This window comes from Protobothrops mucrosquamatus, unplaced genomic scaffold (assembly GCF_001527695.2).
Source record: "Protobothrops mucrosquamatus isolate PMUCROS unplaced genomic scaffold, P.Mucros_1.0 scaffold3473, whole genome shotgun sequence".
NCBI classification, from domain to species: Eukaryota; Metazoa; Chordata; class Lepidosauria; order Squamata; family Viperidae; genus Protobothrops; species Protobothrops mucrosquamatus.
In genome coordinates this window covers 5091-16038 of record NW_015389447.1, presented here as the reverse complement: position 1 = coordinate 16038, position 10948 = coordinate 5091, and the positions used below count along the sequence as shown (strand labels likewise).

General features: G+C 41.6%; 1 protein-coding gene across 1 annotated transcript in view; it reads right to left on the bottom strand.

Annotated features, from left to right (window-relative positions):
- LOC107297702 (SH3 domain-binding glutamic acid-rich-like protein) overlaps positions 1–4886 on the bottom strand; it is a 36013-nt gene extending 31127 nt beyond the window's left edge. The window contains exon 1 of the mRNA XM_015827062.1: positions 4672–4886. Within this exon, the coding sequence (XP_015682548.1) occupies positions 4672–4716 (45 nt within the window). The 5' untranslated portion in view covers positions 4717–4886. The remainder of the gene's footprint in view (positions 1–4671) is intronic.
- Between the last annotated feature and the right edge of the window lie 6062 nt (positions 4887–10948).

Here is a 10948-nt window from a genome sequence, read left to right as displayed (position 1 = left end):
GCAGGATGTAAACTCACAATCTCCTTTACTTTCCAGCCCAGTGCCTTAACCACTTAGACCAAACTACCGGTAGCTCTGTTTCTTTTCTTTTTTTTAAATTTTCTTGCCTTTTTTCCCTTTGCTCCAAGGAAAAGGACAACAGATTTAGTATCTACATTTAATAATAACTTGTCACCCCTTTTTGTAGTAGCAAGCACTTCCAAATGCACATGCTTTACTAGATCTTAAATTATATTAAGCAGAAGCACGTCAAGCTTTATATCTTTGGTCCTTTGGCTAGAACCAGAGAGAAATCATTCAGATCCTGATACACACACACATTACACACTAAACAACCTTTCCATTTGCTATCAATATTCCATTTACATAACCATCAATCATCTTACCCACAAACAAAGCATATACTTTTAAAAATCAAGCATACCTTAGCAAAAAAATTAAGAAACACACAGAATATCATGAGGATATGATCCGAACCAGCCCCATGTTCCAGAACTCAACATGCTGTACAAGGAGGTGGGGAAAGAAGAAGGTGGAGCATATTGGTAGCCCTTTCCCCACTTTCCTAATCTTTTGAATCCTCACCTCAGTTCTGGGATAATCTGCGGGTAAAAATGAGCAAGCAGAGGGGAATGAAGATTGAAAGGAATGCCTCAGCTCTCTACTCCCAATCTCAGACTTAGAACACAAAAGAGACCCTTTGAGATCAAATTTATTAGACTCAACACCTTTCAAGGAAGACGGCTTATAAAGTAAATGAAAATGCCCAAACCTCTCCCCTCCTAGAGCATTCAGAAAAAAGGAATCTATCTGAAAGACAGTCCTTTGTTACTGAGAGTTTAGTCTTTTCATTGCAAACATCAAGTTTTTCCACTCTTTTATAATAGGCTACTTTCTTTTTTCCAATTCAAATGCAAGTTTAATTGCACAAAGTTGTTCCTTCAGTTACAGTGGGAATCATTCAGATTCTATTGTCATTTAGCTTGTAGAGAATTTGGATAGGAGATGAGGAGACTCGGGAGAAGAGACGGAGAAGTAGAATGGGATGGGGTGAATAGTTTGCAGGCAAAATTTGGAAAATCCAAAGCTTAAAGGTATTATTGGGAAAAAGAAGTTATTTTCTGCCTTGTATACTGAAATGAGCTAACAGGAGAGAAGACATGCACACACAAACAGACTTGGGGACAGAAAAAAGTAGGCATCTGCAGATAGGCATACTTAATGGTTTACAGACAAAATCCTCCCACAATACACTTAGCTAAAACATACCTACAATCCAAAATTCATTTAGTTTTAAATGAATTTAGAACATTCCCTCGTGACAGACTTGGGCTGTTCTTAAAAGTACAGGGAGAGAAAAGGGAACATGGCTCCCTTCGCCCTGTTTTACTGGCCAGGCAAACAAGGGTGAAGATATATATTTGACTTATTTTAACATTTTCCTAACAGAATTTTTTAAAAAATTGTCTCTGGTGATTAAAGATATTTGACAGAGGTATAAAAGCGTCATCAATTTCTCTGCACTATTTTCATTATTCTTTCACCTCAAGGACACACAAAGACTTTAATACACATAACATACATACGCAGAAAGAAAGAAAAAATCAGAGATCTTAGTTTTATACACCATAGTCAATTTCATCTTAGATCTTAGTTTGATTCGTGTTTCAAAGGTACTTTTAAAGAAGGCTTAGCAATTTTGCAATCAACTGTATAAGTAACTCATTTTTTTCATTAACTTTCTTATTGTCAGGTCCACCACACTCTGGTGTCCTGCTATTGTGCTGGGGGGGGGGGGGAGGTGGCATGCTTGGGATTTTTCCACTTCTGCTGTTCACTTGGGAATTAGGGAGAGGGACTGTTTTTGGAGACTGGACGGACTCCTTCCCAGCCGTTTTTTGCCAAGTTCCAAGGCCTTCGCACCCTGAGTGTGAACTAGCACCACAGTGTTCTCAAAACATCTTCTCGGCATCAAATTGGCTGCCAGGGGATTGGTCAGGGGGGTTGGGATAGTGAAACCAAAAGAACTGCTTTACACACGGTACCTTCAGATTCCACCAGACTTTACTGCATCCAGTTTCTCTCAGTAAAAGTTCTTTTTCAACTCAATGGATTCAAGAGTCTTACTTTCCTGAGAGGCCAACTAGGGTGGGTCTGACATTCATTTTCAAAGGCAAAAAAACTAAATAAACATATCCATTGCTCAATGATTGCAAAATACAGATATGGGGAAAAATCAGAGTTTTCCTCTTTTTTTATTGTGAAAGTACCTTTATTTTGCCAAATCTGACTGCCTGCTGCATCTCCATTCCCTACATCAGTGCTTCTCAACCTTGGCAACTTTTAAGGCGTGTGGACTTCAACTCCCAGAATTCCCCAGCCAGCATAATTGTTGTGCACGCACTTTGCTCAGGCAATTTTTGTCATCCCATGCTTGTAGCAACCTCCCCTATGGAGATCCTGGCAGAACTCCTAACAAGGTGTTCCCCATTCTATCCAATCGTGGTCAGTTTGGAGTGCACATGTGCACCCAAGGGATCTCCTAGGGAGGTAAGCATCCCTTTATTTTTATGTATTGAACCCACTCACTGCTTCCACACCTTAGGTCTGAAAGGACTCTGGCTTGGCTAGAGTAAGGGATCTTTCTTCTAATACAGCTGGACTCTACTCAGGGATCAGGATGTAGTTGCCTAAGTGCAAACTCTCTCTCTCTCTCTCTCTCTCTCTCTCTCTCTCTCTCTCTCTCTCTCTCTCTCTCTCTCACACACACACACAGTCCTTTTCTCCTGCAGTAGGGCTTGTATTTTTGCCAAAAAAAACCCTTGCTTTCCAGATTCCCTTGGTCACAGCTTTTTGGGCTAGTAAGAGGCCAGGTGTGGTTAGGAATAGCACAAAAAAGACAAGATCCTATTGCAGAGGAGGAAAAGGAGATTCCCCCTTCATGTACTTACACATCCACGCTCACCACTAAGCACAACAATTTGGTGGTACTCACCTTCTTTCCAAGCAGCTGTTGAACTCAAGACTCCCTTTACTACCTCCTCCTGAACAGGCAGGGTCCGGGGAAGCTTACCTACAGACAAAAGGGTCTGTTGTTGCTGGCAGTGGTGAAAAGCTTATCCGGCCCAGATCTGTCCATCAAGTCAGTTTCAGAGTCCCATCTTGGAGATGCCAATTGTTGCAAGAATCTACCCGAGATCCTTTCTCCGAGGAGAAAAAAACGCTAAGGCAGCTGCTTGGGAAGAGGCTTATTTTATTTGGGTCAGAAGCAGCACAAAGCTTGTTCCTGGGACAGCTGACCACACACTGACACATCAGCAAGGTTTATACACAATTATTAGCCTTTGGTGTGAGTGAAATGTTTTTATGACGAGAAAGGAGAAAATATAGCTTTTATGGTTAGAGGAAATATTCTATCATCTTCTTTATCAGCAGAGATCTTCCTGGCTAGACAGAGATGTAAGAGGATTGGCACAGATGTTAAAACTCCCGTGCTTTTTAAATGTTGATTGATAACAGGGCTGTCTGTCAGCATTCTATTGCCTTTAAGGAAACATTATTTTATTAGTGGAGATGGGTTTCTCTGGCTTCAGATCAGAAGGCTCTTAAAAGAAGGGGAGGGGGACAGAGCAAAGGCTTTTTAACTTCTATCATGTTCATTATATGCAATATTTTACTTTCCATTGAAACTCCCATTGTCCCATATTAATTGCCCTGTTAAAATTCTGAATTTCTAACACACCAGGAAACATAGACAACTTTCTCACAGACTACGGCTGTTATTTATTTGGTGGACCTCAGGCTGGAAAAAAACACCAGCTAAATTTCTTTAATCTAGTCTTGCCAACAGTTTTTCTCTGGAAGCTTCTTGAGGTTGTCTTCATGAAAGCCAGCAAGCAATGAAATCAGTTATGTGCGACTGCAACCAGTTTGTTTAGACATGTCACTGTGACTGATTGCTCAGCCAAGACAGTAATTTGAGCTCATGTCGGAACTGGATATAAAAGGAAACTGTTCATGCCCAGTTCCCACCTCCCCTTCGCCTACTCTTTCTTTACTTCAGCAAACATAATGGTTCTAAGAACAGATACCACCACCAAGATACAGGATAGTAATATAGGAAAGCTTAAAATAACCTTAAAAGAAATTGGAGATAATATGTGTATAGCTGGAGAAAGGAATCCCTTAATATATCCCCTGCATCTTTCTATTAAAAGAAAGTGCTTTCTCCCCTAATGTAATCAATCAGAGACTGTTATTATCTTCCAGTATGTAATTAGCATACTTTAACCAGTTCTTACCAAGGTTGCTAAAAATAAAACATTAACATGCTGTGCATTTTCCATCTGTATGAAATAAATATTTTGTATTTTCGCTACAGGGTGAATAGACTAATTTGTAATACAGGAATCGGCAAGCTAAGAAAGAAAATATTTCTCTGAGGCTCTGGACATTAACTTTGGTTGCAACAACAGGACTAACAAGGCTGCACCCTTGGAGAATTTCAAAGCGAGAGGGGAGAGGGAGAGAGAGAGAGAGAGTGATTTGGGGGCACATCTTTGTCGTGGGCTAGAGCGTGGAGCAGCATCACGCCCCTTTCTTAAACAACAAGCAAACAAGTAGCTTCCGAAGACTTCTGCAGACACGCATAAATCACGTGCATATACTTACCGCTGTCGACCCCGAGGACGTTGCCACAAACACTTTGATCACCATTTTGACAACAGCACTACAGAGAGACTTGGCACCAGAAACAGCACGGCTGCAGCCTCCAGTGCGCACAAAAAAGCGGAGGGTTAGCGGCCCTGCAGCAGCTTGGCAGGCAGAGAGAATCCCCAGGGCATCTCCACTTCTCCTAAGTTCAGCTGGTCCCTCGTCCTTCCCCCTGCCTCACTTCATTGGCTCTCGGGTATTTCCAGAACTGAAGAACCATGAGACGATTGGTTTGTGAGAGTATCTGTTGCGAGGGTCTTCACCTGCTTGTCACTTTAGATTGACCGGTTGGCAGCCCTTAAAAGGCCAGGGACTTGCAAGGCACCAATCATTGCAAGTTACTGGAGTGAGTGTGGGGGGGAGAATGAGGCACCCAAGAGGAGTAGGAGGAGAGGAATCTGTGTCTTTAAGGGTTGGTAAGACAAAAACTGGTCTTGACAGTTTTTTCTAAAATCACTTAGGGCATTCAAGGATCTTCCTTACTCTTCTGGTCAGAGTAAATTCTCCAAACTGTAAAATCCTGAAAGAAAAAAAAATCTATATTGCCTTACAACATGAAAAAGAAAAATATGATTTTCAAGTACTTAAAACCAGTTCAAAATTCTCCTTGGTTTTTAAATGGCTCTGTATAATGCCAGCTTTTTACAAACCTTCTATCAGTCCTGTAACACAAAGAAAAGCTGCATAACTATGCAATGAGTTAAATTATGTATTTTGAAGCAAAATGTGTTATTATGATGCAAATATATTTGTCAAACTTATATATGATAGCTGTCCATTTCATTAGAGCTACATATAGTTCAAGATCAAATTATTGCTGTTTCTTCCTCCAAATTTAAAGCCCCACTAATTTTTTCCCAATCTCACCTCCCTCATATATATTGAATATATAGGTTGAATTAATAAGGAGAGTGCATATAGCCATTTCTCACCCCTTTGTCTACATCTGCATTTTGAATGAAATACAGGAGAGGTTTATCATTGCCTTGTCCCATGCCGTATGAAATAATCCCCTTGCCATTGCCACTGAAGGGTTTATCTAACATCTTCCTATCATGACACTGCTATCCAGTATACACAGTCCTCAAATTATGACTGTAATAGAGCTCAGAATTTCCATGATAAGTTATGACTATCATAAATAAAGGCACCCATGTGACCAACCTGACTTTACAATCTTTTTTGCAGTGGCTGTTAAGTGAACTCCTCAGTTGTAAAGCAAATGCTGCGATCATTAAGCAAACACTGTGGTTGTTAAGCAAGTCAATATAGGTAATCCCCGAGTTACGAGTGTTCACTTAACTCTCGTTCAAAGTTACATGATGAGCGCCCCCTAGTGCTTACGAGCAAGTCCCAAAATTACGAATATTGCAGCGCCACAGCAGTCGTTCATCCTTACGAGCGACCACAGTGGCTCTGCAACATTTACCCTGGTTATTCCCTCCCTCCTCACCCCTGCCCCGGGTATCCCTAGGCACCAGGCCTTCAATACTCACCCTGCAAAGATCGAAATCCTTCACTTTCTTGGCTGCTCCAGGCCTTCAGTGCATTTGCACAGAATGGAAGCCTAAAGTAACACAAGATCACACAAGTTTAGTGAGGCGAGATCTCACGCTACTGATCTCATGTGATCTCATGGTACTTTAGGCCTCTGCAACAGAGAATGGAACCAAAGCCAGGGGGACGCCTCCACATGCCACTGGAGGCTGGATCAGGGAGTTGGAGGCCTTTCCCAGGCTGGTGCCGCCCGGATCTGAGGCAGGGAAATGCTTCCGCGGCCCACCGGATGCCCAATCTGGGTATGGGAGGCCTTTTCCAGGCCACTGCCACCCAGATCTAAGGCCGGGGAACACTTCTGTGCCCCCCCACGGCCCAATCCAGGCTCTGGAGGCCTTTTCCAGGCTGCTGCAAACCGGATCTGAGGCCAGGGAATGCTTCCGTGCCCCCCCCCCGGGCCTGATCTGGGCTCCGAAGACCTTTTCCAGGCTGCTGCTACCCGGATCTGAAGCCGGGAACACTTCCACACGCCCCATGTCCTGATCCAGTCTTCAGAGGCCTTTGGTGACCCATTTCCAGGGGGCAGCAGCCTGCAAAAGGCTTCCAGAGACCGGATCAGGCCACGGGGAGGCTGCAGAAGTGTCCCCTAGCCTCAGATCCGGGTGGCAGCAGGAACCACAGCAGAGAAGAGACGGATCTTTTCCAGGTGAGTCAGGCATGGCAAGAAGGAAGGGGGAAGCATGAGTTATCTTAGTGGGTTGGGGAGGCCTTGGGGGCCTGTTCCATCACTAGGCCCTCCATAGTCTTCCCTACCCTGAGATACCTCTTGTTTACTTAACAAGACATGTGCGTTTTAACGAACAAGGGGGTGAACTTGTTCAAGGTATGAGATTAACTCTACAAGTTTTCTAGTTAAGGGTGGAATGGGCAGGCTCCATTACACTTTTAACTCGAGGACTACCTGTACATTCTTACAGCCATTTCTTTGCCAGAAACCAGTCCAAAACTCTGGTTACTAGGAAAAAACACTGCAATTGGCTGTAAAGAGAGTCATGCGACAGTGTGGGGAGCAAATGGCATCAGAACTCTGGAACTGGGTCATAAGTACTTTGGGAGGAGCATCAGAGCTCTGAATGCAAAGCCACTGTTTGTTAAGCAAGGAATATTTTAGCCTAGGCCGAAGCTACCACAACCAACAGTGGTGAAGGCATGTAAGCAGGGTGGAGAAAAGCCAAGAAAAAAAGGTATGAAGGAAAGAACGAAGGTTTGGCCTGAGCACATGGCAAGCCCCTCCCCATATCTGGCAACCAAGGAGTTGGGTCTGCATGGGAAGCTCCTCCCATCAGCACTCTGGGGGATCAAAAGGGGTTCTGAGGCCTACCCAGCCTTTGGAGTCATTTTTGGATCAGGACTTGGCGGCTTCCGTCCCTCTGGCTAGTGCCAGGCAGCTTAGTTGTGGATGTGGGGTAAGTATGGATGAGTGTGTGTGTGTGTGTGTGTTTGTGTGTGTAAGACCAAATAGATCTACTTCATAATCAGTAAAAGTCTGCTGTTATTTTAAATTCACTGGGTCTCTGTGTGTTTTAAAGAGTCATTCGTGTCTCGGTGTTCAGTTCAAATTGGTTTGAGTGTGATAATTTTCCAGGGCTGTGAGAGTGTGAGTGAGTGATCATAAACTGAATGTGAGAGCACACTTGTGTAACAAATACCTGTAAGTTCCTCCTTGCCTCCCTGAGTGGTGAGATGATCTTCCTGTCTTGGGTGACCTTGCTGGAAGTAGTGACTCTTGGTGTTTTTCATTCACACACCCCCAGGAACAGCCTTTCCACTACCACATGCCTTCTTCCTAGAGTAGACAGAGGGTGACCAGCCCCAAATCCCCCAGTTTCTTTCTGTGCCAAAGTCTGATGCCTTATTCACCAAATCAGACTGGCTATTTGCATTACTAACTAATAAAATGCAATAAAAGCGATATAACAACATAAGAAATGAATCACTTAAAACATGGTAGTAAAATATTACTTGCCTATCACTAATGTGTCTCATGCATATGTCATGTTTATTATTATTATTATTTATTTCCCACCAAACTTATTGATTCAAGGTGGCAACTAGCTAAAGCAGGAACATTTTCTTCATTTTTTCCTAGTAAATTCTTCCAATTTATCATCTTGCCAAATGAACAGTTCTGAAAAATATGAAAAACCCAATTTTGTGATCTTAGAGTGCCCAATGAAAGATGTTCCCCTAACATGCATTTTAAAATGCTTTCTATCCTGTATAAATTTATACCCCCCATAAATTTACCCCAGACCAAATTTCATTGTACTTGGTGGAACGTACACTAAAGTAGGCATGCATATCTTTACATACTTTTTTTTTTTTACTTACTTGATAGGATAGATATTTACCATGAAAAAATATAATCTTTCTAAAATGCTCTAAAACTTGTGGGTTTAAATCAGGAAAAAGGCACTGGTCCTCTTTCATAGCCCAGGATTGAGGAGTGTTGTGCCCAGTAGAAAAGCATACCTTTTCCTTCCATTTACCTTTGCCCTACAACTCCATGATGCTCAGAGAAGAGGTTCTTTAGTTGCCATAGTAGCAAAGAACTAAACATCAACTTCTTTGCCAACGAAGCCCAAGAACCGGGTAACGTGAATAAACGGACCACGGGTAGAAGCCTCTGCCTGGGCATCATAGGGAGGAAGTGTAAACCCTGGATGCTTAGCGGGCACTTTGATTTCTGTTCTCTGGGCAATCGAGGAGTGCTTGTTTCGGGTTGTGGGTAAGCAAAGATAGCAACAGTTAAGGGGAAGCGGAAACACGTGGAAGATAAAGGGCTGGTAGAAGAGCTCCTGCTAGGGACATGGAAAATGGAGCAGCTACGTTTCCCCTCCAAGTTGAATTGTGCTGTCAACTTCCCTTATGTCCAGATTCCAGTCAGCAAAGTAGGCATTTGTACCACTGAAGCATTATCCATGGACATAATTGTGTGGCTTGCTGAAACCGTGCGATTCTAATAACACATTTTCCTATGTCATCCATATTTAATTAAATGATTAAAGAACTGAAGTCAGAAATACCTCAAAATGATAGTGTTTATAAATATTTAGAAACTATTTTTAAAGCTTTTTATCTTCTTTATATTTTGTCTGTGTATGTCTGTTATCTGCATTTTTCAATAATGTACAGAGAATTTGGCACTTAGTCTAGAGACTCAGATCTTTTCCCATATTGTTAAAATAATTTAATGTTCCTTTTTATAGTTTAATTTCTCATCCATGATAACTGAGCGCTAACTGCACAACCTCTTCCTCAAATAGTTTTTTTTCCTTTTCTCCTTTCATTTCTTTTTTTATGCCTTTTAAAAGAAGTGAAACTTCTTTTTTTACTTCTTTACTTTTTAATTTTGTTTTAAACATATATTTAAATATATGTTGGGCTCAGAAACTAATTTTTAACCTTGATTTATCAGGAAAATATTTTCTCTCTGTGATGTTTTCCAAAAGTANCCCCCCTTAAAACCGAATTAAACCAAATTTAGAGTTGCGTCTTTCAAATTCCTAAAAGACCCAGTATAAAATCCACCCTAGGTCAGGTCCGCTTGCTGAAAGAGCCATGTCTTGAGGGCGCGACGGAAGGTAAGGAGATCCGGAATTATCCGAATCTCGGGGGGTAGTTCGTTCCAGAGGGTGGGGGCACCCACAGAGATTGTATTTCTTTATTTTAGTCTTTATTTTAGTCTTTTTAGCTCCCTTAAATGACTCAGGGCAGTGGTGGTATTGCATTCTGTGAATGAGAAGGCTAAGAAAATAACATATTAATTAATGAACACATCAGTTCTTTAAGAAGTGAATAATATAATGCAAGGCACCAAAACTGTGTTGATCTTTTTTGGCACAGAATCAGAGCAAGCAACTTTTAAACGTATTAGATGAAGCCTTAAGTAAATGTTGACATCATACATTGTTTCTTTGATTATAGTGCAATTTCCTTTGGGAAATTTAAAGCATAATTGACAGTCTTCCCTGCCATTGGTGGAACGATGCCTTCTGATGATTCATCCCTTCATCATACCATCCAAGAGGATAAGACATGTGGAAAATGTAGAAAAAGTGGAAGCTCAAACGATTCTCCAGGTAGGCTTAGTAAGAGCAACAAACACAGTAAAGACAGTAAGTGTAGCAAAAGTTCCAGCCAGTCTGGAAGTGCTCAGCTTAACTGTTCCAATGACTTTCATGATCATGCTTCAAGAACGGCTGTCAAGGGCAGCAACAACAGCATTTGTCCAGAAGAGAACAGTTGTGCAACTTCTCCGAACTTCTATTACAAATTTGAGTGATCACTCTTCCATTCTTTTTCAGTCCATTACTTTCAATATTTTATCAGTATTTAGATATGCTGTGTGTGTGTGTCTGTGTGCGCGTATGTGTGTGTATGTATATCAATCAGTCAGTCTGTATAGGGAGTTTTGAATAGTGGTTAGAGCGTTGGCTTAGCAATCCTGCTTTAGGCATGACTGGTTGAGGAGTTCTGTGAGAGTTCAGGTATGATTTTTCACAATAGGTCAATCCACAAATAATTGCATTAGAGATTGACTCAAGAAATTATATAAATGGAATTGAATCTATGTGGTGAATTCACCTTTGAGTGTTTGGCTCTGAGCCTTATGTAAAAATATGTGATCCTTACTTTGCCCAATCTTATATGCCATCTTGATATTTTTTTTAATGTT